Raw genomic sequence first — 18,877 nt, forward strand, 5'->3', positions numbered from 1 at the left:
CAATTTGAGCTGAACGTTAACATGTTGCCTGAGACTTGATAAAACTTTATCATAAAATCTCGAAAGATTATCATAAAATCTCGAAAGATTATCATATCCCAGTCAGCATACTAACGTCCAACTCAGACAAACATCATTTTTAATAAAAAAAATGATGTATTTGCAATATATGAATAGTCGTGTGATAATTTTGTAACTTTTAATAGTAAATAGACTCAACAAAACAACGTCTTATAGTCAAAATTATTTTGTAATTTTTAATAATAGGAGACTCAACAAAATAATTCAATATGGTGTGGGACCATTTGTACTTTACCCTACATTTAACTAGATAAAATTAAAACAATAAATTTTACTTAATTTTCAAAGTACATTGACAAAACTATTCGCTCATGGAATGCCCCACGCAAGGTTTAGGTCTGACTAGATGAGTGGGGCTTGAATTTGAATTAATGTCGAACATTTACCACTTGGGTCTCTCCTTCGGCCCATTTTCTTCTTCTTCTTCTTCTTTATTTTGTCAAAATCCACTCTTTGGGCTTTTGTCATGTCCCTCACACTGCCGAGATGGCGGGAAGAACTGGCGGGAAATCTCACCCACCTTCCCGCTTTTAACGCGGAAAGTGAGATAGGTCAAGCAAATTGATCAATCAAACAGAGAGTGAGAGAGGGAAATGGTTGGTCCACCGTACGATTGCGTAGCGAACCCACTGGGTGCCGTTCGATTAACATTTGAGAAGGCGGTAGGATTGGGATCAGAGACCCCCACCCATCCATCCGCCTTCAACGGCAAGGATTGGGGTGCCCTCGAAGTCTTCCGCAACTTCCTCTTCCAGGAATCGGGTCTATCGAAGGTTCCCATTCTTAATCCCAAGACGTTGAGATGGGCTCAGCACAACAGTCTTGTCCGTTACCGTGGCATGATCCAGGACATGTTGGGAAATGAATTCTATGTTGGCGCTTACAAGGATGTATGTTTCTTTTCCTCTACAAAATTTTATCCTCTTCTTTTTCTTTAAAGAATCTGAATTAAGGGGTTTTATGTTTCTCTTTTCTGTTGCTAAATAAAGGGTGGGAGTTCATGGCGAACCAACAAGTTCACGGATGTTTCTCAATACCCTATGGAATCCCCTTCTGATACGTGTATTTGGGAACGCCGCTTGCTCTACTGTATTCCTGTCAGTTCTCTTCTTGTATTTTGAGGTTTTGGTGATTAATTGTAGTGTTTAAATGTTGGCCAGTTGATAGGAAATTCATGGTTTGAAGTTTTCTTTCTATTATTTAAACTTGGTTTTACTAAACTTATTTTGTTAACATACTGTGATTCTATTGGTTTCTTTAGGTTCCAGGGCATAGTTCTTGGACTGAACCTTCTTGCGATATGGATTCTAATTCGTCATCGTCCCAAAGCAGGGAGAAGCGGCGTAGGATGAATGATGAAGATGGGGACCCCATGGATTTGGTTGGTCTTGCTCCATTTACCCTTTACCATTTGTCTATTCATTTCGGTGTGTCTCATTCTCAATTTGATAGCCTAACCATATAACACAATCATAAAAGTAGGGTACTCTCATTCACCAAAAAAATATGGTAGTATCTATCCCATTTTTTTTCCTGAAAATGAGATGACGATCTTGCCTGCAATTTGTGTTTGTTTTTCCCTGAACTAGCGGATTTTGTTTATAAACTTGCGTTGGTTAATCACTAAATTTTCCTCTAGTGAAGGGTACGGTATGTTGAACACATTTGGAACCCCTTAAGAATAGTTGCCTACTTACTGGATTCCTTTATTATTCGGTTTTAATGTATTTGTAGTTATCTAATTGAACTTTGATGCTGTGTATTATTTCAGGTTCCTGAGGATGAGGTTAAAAGTTCTCCAATTGCCAAGAAGATGGTAAAAAGACGGTACTCGAACTTTTTATGATGTTGCATTATATGCATTTTATTGTCTTATCAAATTAATTATCAGGGAATTTCTAAAATGTTAACACATGCAAGTTTCTTTGACCAGAATTTAGATGCTTTAAGAAAGTGAAATAGAAATTTGGGTTTTTTTCCTTTTAGTCTATTTTGTGCTTGACATCGGTTTGTTTGACTTTGTTTTGTGACAGCACCTTATTAAGTGAATTTCAGTTTGGCTGAATCTACGAGTTCAATTACCATTTCTAATAAAGCCATTATTGGAGGCTGAATACACATCTCTTGAGATTATGAGTGCATTATGTAGGATTTGCTTCATGTTCTTTTTCTTAATTCTTAATTCTTAATTTTACCTTTACATGCTATTTTAGGGGTTGAGATCCAGTTCATTATTATTTTGGCCAATAATTTCTAGTACATTGATCATCACCATTCGTATGTGTAGGACTCACTCATGAATTGTTTGTCGTACTTATAGTGATTAAACTTGTACAGTAATGGATATAAAAACAATGGAGGGGTACTTGACCCTACTTCAGTAGGAATATGGTCCTAATCAGATTATTTTTTGCTAGAGAGAAGATGGACATCCTTCCACTTCACCAGAACCTATGGATCTTAAAACTGCAAGCTCTTCTTCCACCATGAGTATGTTTCAATTTGATGACAAAGATAACCTTCCTTGCCTAGTAAAGGTAAATGGTTTCATGGCATTTCCCCAATATGCATCCAAATATATTGAAATGATCTGTAGATGAGTGGTTTTGTTCTTATATTTTCAACCAAGGTTGATTGTTTTCCATTTTTAAAATCCAGATATATGATTCTCCAGAGTCAGACTTAAAGCTGAATGATGTTTTTGAGTTTATTGGGGTCCTCACTTTTGACTTAGAGTTTGCAGTTGAGAAAGATGACAATGATGAGTTATCAAATGGTTTATATGATGATGCACTGGTCCATATGCCCCCTAATAAGGTATCATTTGCAGTTAAAATTCTTTGTAATGAAAATGTAGTTTTGAGATTTTTTTTATTGATGAAAAGAACCATTTTATTTTTGCAATACTCCAGTCCTGTATGTGTTTTATCACACTTGTTATGGTCGGGAATTTTGTAGCTTGACATGCATTACTGATGATGCACATCATGATTAGCTTTACAATTGCCGTACAAATGTCTTGCTGTAATGAATTGGTTTGATTTCATTGTGTTGTCTCTTTGAAGACGTATTAAGTAATTTTTCCACCCTTTCCTGTTGCAGGTCCCATGCTTGCACTGTATTGTGCATAGGAAGCTTGCAGTGCATGACTTTCTGCCGGGGTCCCCAATAATGGAGGTATATTACAGGAGAGATTTATAGATTGCTCTTTCTCATGCTGACTAGTTTTCAGTTCAATTGTCTAGTTAGGTTCCTGTTTTGCTTCTTAATGTTCTCATCTTTCTTCCTTGTAATCTTCATTCTTCCAGCCAAAGCCACATTTGGTGAAAGAGATAAGGGAAGGTCTGTTCTTGCATCTTAAAGCCGTTCTCGGATATGATGGCGTAGCTGCTCATTTCATGTTGTTGCATCTTCTGTCCAAGGTAATGTTTTCCTCTACAACTATCATCTTATTTCTTGATTTTATGCTGGGTGGCAGTTTCTTGTCCTATTCACTCTTAAATTATGTCAATTTTCCCCCAGTAAAGTAAAATACTTGCATGTTTCATTGAAACCTCTACCTTTCACTTCCCATCTTAGATTGTGCGAAACTGATCGACAGGTTCACACTCGAGTAGATGATGTTGCTGTCGGGAAGCTGTCACTAAATCTAATTGGTTTAAACAAAGAAAGTGCATCTGTGTTTGGCACTCGACTTAGCGAAACTTTCAAAAACCTGCTACCATTCACGAATTTTATGCCTCTCACACTGGAATATCTGAACAGTACCTCTCTTGCCCCGAAAAAGGATTATCAAACAAACAGGTATCCTTAATTGTATCCCTGTAACTTGGGGAAGTTAATGTCTGCAATCATTAAGGAAGCTTCTAGGAACCATCAGTTTTTTTCCTAAATAGCTTAACATTGTATTGCAGGTTGATTCCTGGAGTTCTTCAGCTACCTGAGGGATCACACTTGATGGTTGATGAAACACAACTAGAATCAGGAAGCCTCAACTCCGTTGGGATTGAGAATACAAAGTTGCTGAAAAATCTGATAGAGTTTCAAAAAGTAAGCTGCCACTCGGTTTGTCAAAACATGTGTGCATGAATATACTGGATCAAGGAAGGTGTTTTCAGAGGTCTAATGTGCATATTCGGAATGTGCTTGTTCTATAAATTGCAAGTAGTTCTAATTATTGCAAATCTTTTTAATTAAAGTTACAATTTTACCAGAGAGATTCTGCCCTGATCTTAGTTGAAGCTGACTCAACATTGAAATGTACTTATTCCAGGTGGAATACGATTTTCAGTACTACAAGGTGGAAATGGCAGCGGATATCCAGTTACTTGTCTTTTCAGAGGGGAAATCTAATATTGATCCTGCCGATATAATTGTACCTTTTCAGCCTTCTCTTGCATCCTCTGAAATACCAGTTGCTGAAGCACTGGAAGTTTGGAGATGGTATCTGGCTACTGTTAGATCGTTACCACATTCCATTGGATCAGAAATGCAGAAGGTATGAATTGAAACTTGATTTCTTCTAGCATGCTACTAAGTCCAATACGATTCTCCCATGTGCATTTGTTGATCGGACACTTGCATTGCTGTGACATTTTAGAAATCTTAAATTCACTTTCACCCAAATTCATACCCTTCTGGCTTGGATTACGTTTGAGTATTACATTTGGGAGGAATGCAATCGTAGATTGTTTCGTGGTGTTAATCATTCGGTTGATAAAATTGTTGATAGGTTGTTCGTATAAAGCTGTATAAACTGTATAGACAAAAATGACAGGACTAATGTGCAATTGTGCACTGACTGGGGGATTATTTAGGCTGGGATTCTTGTGTGTGTGGTGTTTCTTGATGTTTTGATTGTAGCAGCTTTTGTGCTGCTTTCTTGGATAAATATACTTCACTCTTAATGCCCGCTTCTGCATAATCCTAACTAGTTAGCAGACTTAATAGCATGTAATGAATCTTCCAAGTTATGTTAAAATGATGTGTTCTTTTTGCTAGGTAGACAACGTGTGGTGAGATTGCAATTCCTTTTTTTTCTCCCTTTTTTGTTCAGTTCCAGATTTGATATGTTAGTATTTGATCTGTTAATGGTTTAGATGGACTAAATTCGGTTAGTGACAAAAGTGATTTTTCTAGCATTGCTTACATTCCTGCTCAAGATAATTTTTTCCATCAGTTTTATGTCAACTGAATGGAGGTCTTAGAATATTTATAGTTCATTTTTCTTATGGTTTACTCACAGGTGGTAGAGGATGACTTGGTTGCTGCCAGACAAGCAGATCGGAGCTTGGGCAGCCGTGATTTTAGCAGGTTAGAAGCAAGAGCGAACTTTGATCATGCTTTATGTGCATTGCTGGTTTCGATGTCGCATTGAAGTTAAAATAAAATGTAAAAATGTAATGATGCGTAGATGGTTGACAATGGGCCGCCTCATATCCTCAAGTTTGGGAGAAACCTCTCTGTCATTGGAACATTGGCAAATGGTAAAAGGATTGGAGAGGCTGAGGAAGCTGAGACTCAAGTAGAAGTATGGTCAGCAGGAGCAATTTTTCTTCTTTTACTTGCAGGCTGCTAAAAGGTAGAGCTTTTGCAAAACCAAAATGGGAGTGTCTTTTTTTTTACCTGATCTCTAATGCAAGTAATATCCTTGTAAATCTAATCATGCAACAATTCAAACTCGAAAGCTTAAGCACTACCCCGTTATGCAGGCTACCTTTTTTCCGAATCCGGGCAGTAACTGGTTCTCAAATAATTCACATCAACTTTTGGTCTTATGTTTTCATTTACTCTCTGTTTTTTTATGAACAATAAATTTGTCCTCCGGCAACTTCAAATGACTAGTCAGCTGAATCTGGGATTCATTAATGTATATGTCTTTTTTATTTTTTATCAACGTCTACACACGAAGACCAAAAAAAAATTGTCTCGGTTAAGTATCTTTAAACAAAACGTTAATGTCAAATTTTAAATGAAGAAAATACCATGAGCTTTAATTATGTTCAAAATCCAAATCTAACAAAGAAAAGAAACACGTGGTGCGGATACATCATTGAAATTGTCCAAATTTCAGCCACCCATACTCATTTTCATTTATTATCTGTTTTTTACTTTCAGTGACCTCGCAACTTCAAACGCTAAAAATGACTGCCCAATCTCACCTATTGTTGAATATATGTGACCCACATCTCTATTATATTTATCTTCTCTTTGGATAAGGACGATTGAAAGTTCACATTTGTCCATGTCGTCTAAGATTATTTATTAGTATATTCTTATATTTTAGATATTTAAAACTCACGTAAACTACTTAAAAATGATTCCTATAATTCAACATCACCATAAAGTCGCATTTACAGTGCACACTCATCAAAATTCAAACTCTAGAGGCTTAATTCCAAAGTCCAGTTCAAAATTCCGACAACTCATTTCCGTGCATGACGGATACATTTTAGATACCATCTCAGCAGGCTCCGAGCAATATTCAAACTCATCATCCCCCATTATATCCTTCCACATCATACAATCCAAGTCCGTAACATCACTAGGCGTCGTTGATGTCTCCTCCTCCGTTTCCTTCTTTACAGCCAGAGACGTCGGACTCGGATCTGAATGCTGATGGTGCTGGTGTTTGATCAGGATTTCGGAGTCGCTGTTATCGACCGTACCGGTTTCCCAACATTCAGAATTTGTGATGATTAGGGGAGGAGTCTTGGATGAGTAGCTCATACAGGTGTGGGATCCGATATAAGTGGTCCGATACATTTGGGAACCATCTTCCATTCTTTGGACTTGTTTGGTGGCTTGACAACCTTGATCATACTTGCGAGTGCATCTAAAGTAACTCCTGTTTGATTCAACCGCATGGTTACTTTCAATTAGGGATGAATCGAGAAAATTAATCGGAGGAATAGCCTTTAAAATTTTCATTTTTTTTATTTTTGATTAATTTGAGTGATTATTAGATAGTATATCTTCATAATTTTATTAGTTAACTAACAACCAAAACTCATTGTAAAAATAATTGTTTGAACAAGAAACTCAAAAAATAACTACTCGAACCCAGAAACTTAAATGAGAACAACAATCACTTTAACCATTAATATGTTCTAATATGGTATTTATCTAGATGTTAATGATTATATATATATATATATATATTAAAAATCACCTAATATTTTTACTTAAATATAACATGCTTATTAAAATGTGGATAATGAAGTGGGAATGGAATAGTAGGAGTAATAATGAAGGCACTAGAATAGAATCAGAATGAATGTGAGTGACAATGAATGGCAGCTTCCATGAGTTTTCCTAACTATGTAAATAATATTTGGATTTCAAAATAGCAACTAGAAATCATGAAAATATACTAATTATACTATAAAGTTTAAAATTTTATAATAATATCAATTAAAATATATCAATTTTTTAAAACTTATTAATTATAATATAAAGGCAAAAGGGTAACTTTTATCCCTGTAGTAGACTCAATTTATCACTTTCGCCCCTATCGTGTTTCGCATCAATTTAGCTCTCCAAATTGCTCAATTGCATCATTCTATAACTCACCCGGACTAAAAACCCTACATTATAAAGCCTAAACCATAAATCACACCCTCACAACCTCTAAACCATAAGTCCTAAACCATAAGTTAGGATTTATAATTTAGGATTTTAAGTCAGGAGTAAGATAAAGAATAATGCAACTGAGCAATTTCGAGGGATAAATTGATGTAAAAACATATTGGGGGCAAAAGTGATAAATTAAGTCTACTGCAGGAACAAAGATGACCTTTAAGCCTAATATAAATTATAAAATATGACGAGAACAGATAGATAACATCAAAGAAATTTTGTAGCCTATTGGCAGCTTCAAGTGATATCCCCCAAGTCCTAACTACACAACGAATTATACGTTTTAGCAATAAACCCTAGAATTGACCTTTTCAATTGATTCTGATTTGAAAGAAAACTAAACAAATAAATACAAATCTAATGAGCAGTAATCTTCTTCATCTGGAATTGATAGAAGTAGAAAACTCATAAAGTTCATCCTAAACAGATTTAATTAAAGATAGACCAACGGTCGATTAGGTTGTCCATCCTATTAAAACTTTTAAATTTCTATACATTTTAAATATTTTTTTATTTGTTATCGATAATTTGTTTTCGTCTCTCTAAAATTTTATAAATTCACTTTCTAACATAAAATCTCACGTTCACCTCTAAATTTAATTGTTGTACATTTAATTTTGAAGTAAAAAAATATTAAAGTTATTGTATTTTAAAGTGACGTATTTGAGATATGACAAATTAAATTATTCAGTTTTGTTTCTAAGCATCAATGCAAGCTTGCAACATAATCACCCATAGACAATAAATTTCAGCTAATTGACAAGTTCATAAAAGAATATTTAACAAAAGCATCCAACAAAAAGCTGGGGGGTATAATCAAGACTGGTAAACTGTATTAATACACAAATTAATCAAACTCATGAACCCCTAACTGCATGTCCTTTGAGCTTGAGAGAAGCCTGAAACTCTTTATAACCACTCATGTAGTGCTCCAGAGTGAAAGAAAGTTGTCTTATTGCCTGTCTTTTCTCCTCAGACACATCTGAGATCATAATTCTCTGCCTATCCACTTCCTTCTCAAGGTCCTTTATCTTCAACTTTAATTCGTCCTCTACATTCTTTGCATGTTTTGATCCTGAAATTAGCTGCTGATGTTCCCTGCTTAATTGCTGTAAATGCTCCTCCATTTGCCGAATCAGCGAACCTCGGGAACGAACCTCGCCGACGAGAGTGTTTACCTTTGCAGTAACTCCATCATATTTCAATTTCACTTTGTCAAGGTCCTTATTCAGAGCTTCTACATGTACAGCTTTCTCATCTACTTCGGCCCTTAGCTGACTTATCTGACCTTGCAACTTGGTCTGTTTAACATCATACAAACCTTTGGTTTCTATTTTTTCTGTTTCACATTGCCTTAACTTTTCCTCCAATAGTCTTCCGTGTAATTCCCATTCCTTGAGTCTAGCCTCTAAATGGGCCTCTTTTTCTAACCGGCCAAAAATTTCAGACTGGAAACTTGCTTTCTGCATAGAGAAATTATCCATGGCATCACATAATGCACTCTTTAGTTCCTCAACTTCACGATCACGATTAGATAGATCATCCTTGTACCTCAAAATCTGCTCCTTTAAATTCACAACCTGCCTCCTCTCTATGTCTAGTTGGGCTTTCAAGGCTGCTATCTCTTCTTGGGCAGACTCAAGGTGGCCTGGCATATGATGAGCATCATCAGAAACCTTCTTCCCAAGCTCATGCTTCAACAATGCAATCTCTTCTTCTGATGTCTTGATCTTTTCTTTACTTCCAGTAAACTCCTCCATCAACCTCAAAGCTTCGGAGTTGGAGTCTGAAACGTGAACTTCCAGCTCAACTATCTGGTTTTGCAACTCAACTACCTTCTCCTTCTCCAACTCAAGATGAGCTTCCCTCATTTTCATGTCCATCTGCAATGATTCGAGTTGAACAGCCATGCTTTCAGCAAGGACAGAAACAGACTCACTCTTCTTGAGCTCTGCATTCAATCTCACAATCTCTTCTTCTGCAAGCTGGAGTTTTAGCTTGGAATTCCTTAGCTTTTCTCCACACTTGGCGTATCTTTCATTCAGTTCTTCATAGCTTCTGTTTCCTCCCATTTTCAACTTTCCATCTGCATTCTCTTCATCCACCACTTGTATCTTCTCAATAACTTTGTGATGCTCTACCCCATTAACAGAATCCATAGCTGAACTCAAGTAGATGTTGGCGGATGAGCTGAAAGATTCGGAGTCAGAATCTGATGAGAATGAAGATGATTCGGTCCCTTCCTTCGATGACAACTCGGAACTGAAAGATGAAGCTTTTTGAACAGACATGGGTATATCCATTTTTTTATCAGATGTAACCATATCAGGGTCTTGAGTTAGGAAATCAGAAGGTAAACTTTTTCTCAATCCACAGCTCAAATGATCGTAGCGCTCAGCCAGAGACTGATAAATACGGCGGAGTTCCTGAACTTGGTCAATCACCTCATATTTAATCTGATAATGCTCTTCAATATTGTCTTCCACCAATTTCATTATTTGATTAACATTCTGGTTCATGTCTGCAGCCAAGAATCTTAAATCATTTACGAGTCATGGGATTTCTAGATAATAGTTAAATTGGTGTTCAAGAGAACCAACAAGAATCTAATCAACCCAATCGGAGATATGCTAATCATATGAGATCAAAAGTAGACTGCTTACCTTTGGAATTTCCTGCCAGCCACTCAGAATTCTCAGGATTGAGATGACAATCCCACCAACAAGGTTGCATGCCCACCGAATCAACCCTGTTCATATTTCCATCTGTCTTCAAAAAATATAAACAACGTTGTATAAGATTTCCCCAAAATAAACTTGTAAAGAGATAAAAGGAAAAAGAAATATCCAAAAGAAGAATAACAGATCGATTCTATTATTGATGCCAACACAAAGAAATAGTTTAATTGACTATTTAGGATGAATTAATTAGTAGGCAAAGATTTGTTAATTTGTATTTAGAAAAATTAACATTTCCCACTGTCACATTAAGGATAAAAATGGAAGTTGCAAGCTAAAGTTTTTGCCTAACTTGTCCATGGACAGGCAATCCTCCCAGAAAAACAAGGTGTTAAGAATGTAATCACGGATCAAATTAAAGGATACAATTGTTTGTAAATATCATAATCAACAAACATTGACAACCCTAAGGAAGAAATATATATCCCTTTATAAAACTGGGATCAAATCATCAGTTGTTCAGCAATTTTGATAAAACTTTTTGTTTGTTCTTAGAATTTTAGCAAATCAAAGAGTGATGGCTTCACAACATTCTTCACAATTTCGGTAATCGACTTATTTAACCACTTGAAGGGTTGATCTTGTATTGTGTGGTTCTCGCTTGTGTTTTCCATCACTCTAAATAGAAATTGCAGAATGTAAAACAGCACGCATACTGCAGACGCTTGAGCTGATCACGTACCACAGCCCATAAACATGAACAAAAAGCTCAACGGTAATCACAAATCCATCAAGCAATCTGAGTTACAAACTTAAGACACGAGAGAGAAAAACGCTCAAGGATTTGTTACAGTCTGCGATGTCATGATGGTCTCAATTATGAAAACACATTTCAAGCGGAAGAACAAACGCCAGAGTTCACCTTGATTTCAACTTCCATAAAAATTCAAAGAAAGAAACTGAAATAGCAAGAAATCTAAACTACAAATAGAAAAACAAAGTATCAGCGCAAAATTTGATTTAAAATAACTAGATGTAGATCCCAAAACAGATTAATGCAAGAATATGAATGTTAACATACAAGTAGTAATTGACCATAAATTCAGGAGAAAAAGAAAATATGTTCACATACCTTAGTGAAGGAAGAGGAGAATTGAGGGCAGTGAGACTAGGCTTGGAGCATGGTTAGAGAATTTAAACAAATAAAAGGAGAGGGAACAAGGCTTCCATTCCCATAAAAAAATCCAACATTTGAAAATTGAATAGGTAAGTGGCGGGAAATATGGTGGGGTAGAGAAGAGGAGAAGATTTTTTCATATGTAGCATTTGGAAATATTTACAAATGTCTCTAAGTTGTAACTGCAAATGCCCAAACATCCCATCATCGGCTCCGGACACTCGAGAATCCTATGCAACTTCATTTTTGTGTTTAGTTATAGTTCTAATTTCAAAGTAAAAACTCCTCTAACCTCTAAATTCTAGAAAAAAATTTAGGGGTTGTTTGTTTGTCTCTTAATGAAATCATTCAACGCTGAATGTTGAACCATTCACATTCAGTGCGTTTGTTTCGCATCTCTGAATGATTCAATGTTGACTGATTCAGCAAAACAGTGCTAAATGATTCAGCACAGAAGTATATTCTGAATGATTCAGAGCTATTATCAAACAACATGTCATATTCAGAGCTAATTCATACAGAGCATCTGAATCATTCAACATTTGAATCATTTAGCGCTTAATCATTCTTAAGTAAACAAACAACCCCTTAGTTTTACTTTAGTATTTAGGGTAAATTTTGTATTTAATACCTAAAATATTAGTTTTGATCTATTTTAGTACCTAAACTTTTAACTTTTTCAAAATCATACTTAAAATTTAATTTTTTTTTTCATTTTAGTAGCCCGTTGTGAGAAACTCTAGTTTTTGTTTTATTTTGGTATATTTTCAAAATTTAACGTTAAGTTTTGAAATTTTTTTGAAAGTTTAGGTATTAAAATGGACCGAAACCGATAGTTTAGGTAATAAACGCTTTAAGTTTTTAACGACATGGTACTAAAATGAAATGAAAACTAAACATTAAGTATAATTTTGAAAAAATTAAAAGTTTAGGTACTAAACGAACCAAAACTGATAGTTAAGTATTAAATGAATAGTTTGCCCTAATATTTATTATTATTTATATTTAGGTAACTACATGTAAAGGAAGAAAAGGTACATGAGATCCTCGTTCTTTCCAAAAAAAAGTAATGTAGTCCTACACTTTTTTTTTCCCAATGTGGCCCCAAGAAAAAAAAAATTAATGTGATTATTTGACCAACGATTATATTATTTTTTGTGCTGACGTGGCACATCAAGCAATTCAACCCTCTGTTTAATAATATTATAAATTAGATAAATTGAGTCATTCATCATTCAACGATATTTTATCTTCTATTTTGATAACTAAATTTATTCAATCATCATAACTTTATTATATATATATATTATTTTAAAAAAAACTTTTTTTTGTTTAAAACAAACCCACCCTCATCCCCTACCTCCAGCCCCCCTCCCTCTACAATTCCCCTCCCTCACGTCTCCATTGAACCGACAAGACACCGGCCACCATCATCGCCGAACTACACACTCGTCGACCACCATCACCACCCACCTAAGATTTCACTAATATGTTAATTTTGTCTCATTCTCAATATCAAAACGCATACAACTTCACCAATCGACCTTATTAAAGATTTTTTTCTAACAGAAACTCCATTGACAAACAATAAGATTTAGAAATGCCTTTGGTCTAACTTCAAATTTCATTCAAATAAACTTCCATACATCAACCCAATAATCAATCACAACAAAGATACTCCATCAAAATACAGAAACAATACATAAAATCAAAAGCCCACAAATCTCATTCATTTCTTCACATTACATTCAAAATAAAGCATACAATCAAACGGATTTGTGGGGGAAAAGAAGCAAAAGTTACCAGCTTGAGCAGAAGGAAAATATAGCATTCACGATTTCGAGTTTTTTCTTTCATTCCTTTTGTAACTCGTTATGAACACCATTGTCATTTCCCGACACCTGAGCATGGAATGACATTCTCTTGCTAAATTAGAATAAGTTAAAGCTTCGACACTGAGCATGGAATGACATCCTCTTGCTAAATCCGAATAACTTTAAGCTTAGATCTTACATTTCCCGGATCGTCGAATGTAATCATAACTTTGCCAATTGCTTTTCTGTCTTTAATTGCAGAGAATGCATGGCTGGCCTGTCATACACAAGTAATCAATAAGCTCTGATATTTCAAATCCAAAGTAGAAAGCACTCGAAACTACGCCTATAGAACACAATTTTCAGATTATCCACAATTCAGAAGAAAAATATAAAATCAATTGAAAGGACTCAAATAATCCCTTGTAAGCACACACATCATAAGATCACGCTGTCAGCCTGTGATAGACTACACGCTTTCATCCTACAACAGGTATGACAACTTACTACCTAGAAAAGACTATAACTTCACGAGTAAAAATGATATGGATCGCTAATAAATATTATTTCATCAGTGATTCTCGAAAAAGAAAACGTGTGGAACAAAAGTAAATTATACATTGATTATCAATATGACTATGTTTTGCATGATATTGTTTGATTTAAGATAGTTCTGGGAAATCAGGAGTTCACGACACTAGAAACAACATTGATCATTCTGCCCCCAATGGAAAACTCATATGAATGCTACTTATGCACTAGGGTCAAGATGTAAGTTTAGTCTGATAAATTTGGTAGCAAGGTTCTTGTCACTCTGCAATTTTAAGCATTGGTTAAATCCGCTTTCAGCACAGTGACTCTGCTAGTGTCAGCTTTGTGGTTTAAGACAAAGTTTTGTGCTTCCTCTATATATTTTCTATAGTTTTGGTTAATTGATTAGTTCTTCTTTAACTAAAGAACAAAAGAATAATTCATAAAGGAGGAAAATGGGAAGACCAGTGGGAGCCCCTCACCTCTGATAGGCTGTAAGTATGAGAAATGTGAACGGTAATCAATCCCTTCTCCATCCAAGAGAGTAACTCACGGACAGAATCCTTGAGCACAGATGGTTGATGTATCCTGTAGCTACCCCCAGTAGAGTCCGTGCACTGTCCATTTCTGCAGAAGTATAAGATAGGTGTTTGAGAAGGCTATTTCAAGACATGCAACTAATAGTGAGCGATTGTAGCGTGCTTCTAATTTGTTTAATATTGGAACTGACCACTGAGCCTCATTAGATGAGGTTTACCACAAATATCTGCAGCATCAAAGCTATATTTAGCTCTTTCAAGCGCATATCTTTATTTGTCTATCATTAATATTTTCATAAAGTTATCATTCAACTGTGCTCGAGATAAGGCCGTCATTTTGCAAGCTAATCGCAAGATCACTGAAGTTACAGTCCAAGAATCCATATGATTGTGGAAGGAAAAAGAGAACACAAATTGACATTAAAATATCGATTTCAACTCATTTGCATATTTTTATTGTCATGTGGTGTCTGTTTATGATCGATATAAACTCAACTGAATATATTGAAAATGAAGAAGAAAAAGCACCTTGCCCCAGAGGAATGAATTTGTATGGATATATGTTCATGGGTATGCACACTTTTCTTTAAAAAAATTGTATATTTAAAGGATCGTAAACTATACTAATGTCTGTTTATGATCTTCCTGGTTACTATGCTGATACCAACATAAAAATGAATAAGATGGTCAATTTAGTGCTAGTCTTCAATCTTCATTAGAACAAGGGTCCAACCGGGAATGCAATGGCTAACTAGTGAAGGTAGCATAGTTCCGTACATGATACATCGATTTGAGGAAAAAATGTAACAAGAAGAGATAAGGTGAAGTACCTTAACAAGAGTGATATTAGCTGGGATGACTGGGAATTCGCCGCTGGCGAATCCAATGACGAGAATCTGAGCACTCCAATTCAAGAGCTTCATAGTTTCTTTAGTAAGCTTCCCACCAACAGGATCAAAGAGAACATCAATCCCTTTGAGGTTCCTTGACTTAAGGAACTCCTTTACACTCGTGGTTACATTTTGGTTCATTAATCAACACCCAAGGACTTTAAAAACTGTACCTTTTCAGCTCCCCTGAAAAAAATTAATTGATCTCTATGTTGGAGTCTTGAGATGAATGAAAAAACAACGCTGCTAATAATCTAATGGGGAAAGAAAGAAGAGGTACTTGGCAACAGCAATGACAACAGCGCCGCAAATCTTGCCAATTTGAACAGCAGCAATGCCAACGCCTCCGGCGGCACCAAGAACCAGCAAAACCTGCAACAATTGCTATCTCCTTAGACATATAAGTAAAACCCAGAATTGAATCCAATCATAGTATTAAATTGCCTGAGAAGAAGTCAAGTGAGCCCTATGAACGAGGGCCAAATGAGTGGTCCCAAAGGCAACAGGGAGACCAGCAGCTGCAACCAGATCACACCCTTTTGGCACTTCAAACCTAATCAACAAGGAACATTAATTAAGTTTTTTCTTTTTGCAATTAGAAATTAAGGCGGAAATGGGTGAGACGGACAGTAGGGACTGGTCTTGGACGATGAAGGCGGCGAAGGAGCCTGAGGGGGCAAAGGAGCAAACGTAGTCCCCCACCTTGAAACTGGTGACGGCAGTGCCAACGGCATCGACTGTACCGGCATAATCGGAGCCAGGGATGAAAGGCAAGGTAAACTTCTCCTGGTACTTGCCCAGAATCTTAAGGTAAGTAGCGAAGTTCAAGCTGGTGGCCTTGACTTTGACTCTCACTGCTGTTTGTGAGTCCAACTCGGGGATGGGATGGTTTCTGGTTACCTCAATCGGCGACATAGACGGTGAAGTTGGATCACCCAATCTCTTGCACAACAGAGCTTCCATGTTGTTGCTGATTTTGGTGTGTCTTCCTTTATTATTACTGTTTTGTTAGTTCATCCAGGATTCTCAACGAGGGGGATGAGAAAACGAGAAGGGAATTGTTAATAGGGTAAACTGCATCGGTATTCATATAAACATGTTTCACAATTCAGATACATATTAGTGAAAAAACTGTTTACCGGTGAGATGATAGTTTATCAATGAGAAGACGGTTTGTTAATGATATGGTTATTTATCAGTAAGATGACGATTTATTTGTGAGATGGTGATTATTAGTTAAATAGTGGTTTTAGGTTAGAATAGGCTTTTAATCATGGTTTTTAGAACCACGTCGGTTAGCAAACCGGTCATGCTATCGGTTCACTAGTTTAATCGGTTGAATCGATTTGACCGATCGAAAGAATCGAATGACATCATAATTATTTTAAAAAAATAAATAAAAATACTAAAAATATTTAATAAAAAAATAATTTTTATATCACAAGTCATATTCAAAGCAAGTCATAACATATATAAGTTAAAAACCATAAAATCAAGTGAACAAAATGATTCAAATTAATTATAACATAATATTTAAGGTAAAACATATTAAATAATAAATATAATTATATAACTATAATTAAAAAATAAATTTGGGGCTAAAAAAGCATAACAAAATGATATTGTTTGGTTTAATTTTTTTTAAAACAATCTCACATGGCTAAGAAACATAGAAGAACATCCCAAAAGTCTAAAGAGTAAAAATATGAGAACAAAACAATCTCACATGGCTAAGAAACATAGAAGAGCATCCCAACTAACTTCTATAAATAATAGAGGTAATTTGACATTCAAAATCATGGAGCCTTTTGGTGAGCATTGAGTGAACTATTCTTTCACTTCAATCAAGCTCGAATTTTAGGCTTCAATCGAGCTTCTAATTTTTTTTTTTGAGTTCAAACCTTTTTGAGTTCAAGTTTCAATATTATATTTTGAGTTCGAGTTGAACTTGATAATTTTTAGCTCGTGAGTTTGAGTCGAGTTGAGTTTACTTTTAAAGTTTTCAAGTTCGAGTCGAGCTCAACAATACTCGAGTTCGACTTGGCTCGTTTAACAAACGACGTCGTTTGGTTTAATTTAAAAAAAAACAAAATTAACGGTTTTTTCGGTTTTCAGCCGGTCTGGTTCGAACGATTTAGTGGTTCTGGTCGGTTCACTAATAGCGGTTCAACCGATGTAGATTGAATCGGACTAGGCAGCGATTCTTGGTTGAACCGGTTAAATCGACCGGTCCGGTCCGATTTTCAAAACACTACTTTTCATTCACTCCATTTCTTCTTTCTCTTTTAGACAGTACGTGTTTACCCAAATAACACCCTAACAACTAAATATTATTTGTCAGACATTATTTCTTTAAATATTAATGATTTAGCATCTTTTATGACAAAACGTAGATCATGAGATGTGCCTTCACAGGATTTTGTTCGAACTAGAGTCACGGTGAAAAAGTGTGGATCATAAAACGTGCCTTCGCGTGGTTCTGTCCGAACTGGCGCTATGTATCAAAGGCGCGGAGCATGAAGAGCGTCTTCGCTGGAAAATCTTATGCATGCAAGGAAGGTGCGGATCATGAGGCACGCCTTCCATTATTCACTTTGAATTATTGCGCACTCAATTATTACATGAGTCTTAACTCTTTCGGTTATTCACTCATCTCCTCCCCTATAAATACCCCCGAATGCAAACATCAAACCACACTAAAATTAGTTTTACGTTCTTCCTTCTATCAAGCTAAGTAGATTTTGTTATAATTTTTAGAATGTAAATTTTTTATATTATATTTATTTTATATTTAATTATTTAACCAAATTTTATTGTACTAATTATTTTATATTATTTTTTGTGGTTGTAAAATAGAATGTGAGATCATATCTCGAGATATTTTACCGATACTGTAACAATATTAAATTATGTTATTTAAACTATTGTGAATTTTTTTATTTTTTAGCATTAATTTATATTTTAATTCATATATTATTTATTTAATTAGGTGCATTTAAGCTAATGTTTTTGCATATATAGAACTCTTAATCTTTCAAACTCTCAAAATCTCAAAATGAAACATATTTCAACTATTGTATTTAAGCGATGTCACACGGAATCACTAGAGTGTCTGACCAACGCCTTACTCTTTTATTGTATTATAAAACGACCATTTTTACAAATAAAACATCCATAAAATAATATAATTTAAAACTTTATACTGGGAAGCTCCCAAAATAAATATTTACAATCAAAATATTACAAACTAACTCTTAATAAATTTTATGACTCAACTGAGTCCATGCTTCAAGATTTGTGAGGAAAAAACAAGCAAATGTATAATTACATCAGCCTTATCAACAAAGAAATGCAGACAAATGCATACGATTGTGGATATCGATATGGACACATGACGACCAACTTGGTTGAGGCTATCAATTCAACCTTAAAGGGGGCCCACTATTTACCAGTAACAACTTTGGTTAAAACGATTTATTTTCGTTTGGGAGAGCCTTTGTAAAGCTCGGGGGGGCAAGCTCTAACTTGG

General features: G+C 35.4%; 3 protein-coding genes and 1 pseudogene across 3 annotated transcripts; 1 reads left to right on the top strand and 3 right to left on the bottom strand.

Moving 5' to 3' along the window:
- Positions 1-641: 641 nt before the first annotated feature.
- LOC120123426 (mini-chromosome maintenance complex-binding protein-like) lies at positions 642-5,844 on the top strand. The gene is made up of 13 exons (XM_039142326.1): positions 642-971; positions 1,071-1,178; positions 1,343-1,462; positions 1,853-1,897; positions 2,499-2,618; positions 2,740-2,898; positions 3,184-3,258; positions 3,390-3,503; positions 3,683-3,885; positions 3,996-4,131; positions 4,355-4,579; positions 5,327-5,394; positions 5,495-5,844. Exons 1-13 carry the CDS (start codon positions 675-677, stop codon positions 5,607-5,609), a joined length of 1,785 nt encoding a protein of 594 aa, XP_038998257.1. The 5' UTR covers positions 642-674; the 3' UTR covers positions 5,610-5,844.
- Positions 5,845-6,450: 606 nt separating this feature from the next.
- Positions 6,451-7,011, bottom strand: LOC120123538 (probable WRKY transcription factor 70). Its single transcript, XM_039142397.1, has one exon. The coding sequence runs from the start codon at positions 7,009-7,011 to the stop codon at positions 6,451-6,453; it is 561 nt and encodes a 186-aa protein (XP_038998328.1).
- A 1,528-nt stretch (positions 7,012-8,539) lies between these two features.
- Positions 8,540-10,627, bottom strand: LOC120123427 (protein NETWORKED 4B-like). The gene is made up of 3 exons (XM_039142327.1): positions 10,383-10,627; positions 9,041-10,240; positions 8,540-9,007 (listed from the first exon to the last, which is right to left on the bottom strand). Exons 1-3 carry the CDS (start codon positions 10,474-10,476, stop codon positions 8,577-8,579), a joined length of 1,725 nt encoding a protein of 574 aa, XP_038998258.1. The 5' UTR covers positions 10,477-10,627; the 3' UTR covers positions 8,540-8,576.
- Positions 10,628-13,233: 2,606 nt separating this feature from the next.
- LOC120123428 lies at positions 13,234-16,448 on the bottom strand (annotated as a pseudogene).
- Positions 16,449-18,877: the final 2,429 nt, after the last annotated feature.

This window comes from Hibiscus syriacus, unplaced genomic scaffold, assembly GCF_006381635.1.
Source record: "Hibiscus syriacus cultivar Baekdansim isolate YM2019G1 unplaced genomic scaffold, ASM638163v2 tig00110393_pilon, whole genome shotgun sequence".
In the NCBI taxonomy this organism is placed as follows: Eukaryota; Viridiplantae; Streptophyta; class Magnoliopsida; order Malvales; family Malvaceae; genus Hibiscus; species Hibiscus syriacus.

What these genes read in the sequence shown, in the direction of transcription:
- LOC120123426 (XM_039142326.1), top strand. Translation starts at nt 675, where the DNA reads ATGGTTGGTCCACCGTACGATTGCGTAGCGAACCCACTGGGTGCCGTT. An exon ending in CGGGGTCCCCAATAATGGAG is followed by an intron (nt 3,259 to 3,389) that starts GTATATTACAGG and finishes TCATTCTTCCAG; the next exon opens with CCAAAGCCACATTTGGTGAA. An exon ending in TTGGATCAGAAATGCAGAAG is followed by an intron (nt 4,580 to 5,326) that starts GTATGAATTGAA and finishes GTTTACTCACAG; the next exon opens with GTGGTAGAGGATGACTTGGT.
- LOC120123538 (XM_039142397.1), bottom strand. Translation starts at nt 7,011, where the DNA reads ATGAAAATTTTAAAGGCTATTCCTCCGATTAATTTTCTCGATTCATCC.
- LOC120123427 (XM_039142327.1), bottom strand. Translation starts at nt 10,476, where the DNA reads ATGAACAGGGTTGATTCGGTGGGCATGCAACCTTGTTGGTGGGATTGT. An exon ending in GCTGGCAGGAAATTCCAAAG is followed by an intron (nt 10,241 to 10,382) that starts GTAAGCAGTCTA and finishes TCTTGGCTGCAG; the next exon opens with ACATGAACCAGAATGTTAAT. An exon ending in AGAAAAAATAGAAACCAAAG is followed by an intron (nt 9,008 to 9,040) that starts GTTTGTATGATG and finishes CCAAGTTGCAAG; the next exon opens with GTCAGATAAGTCAGCTAAGG.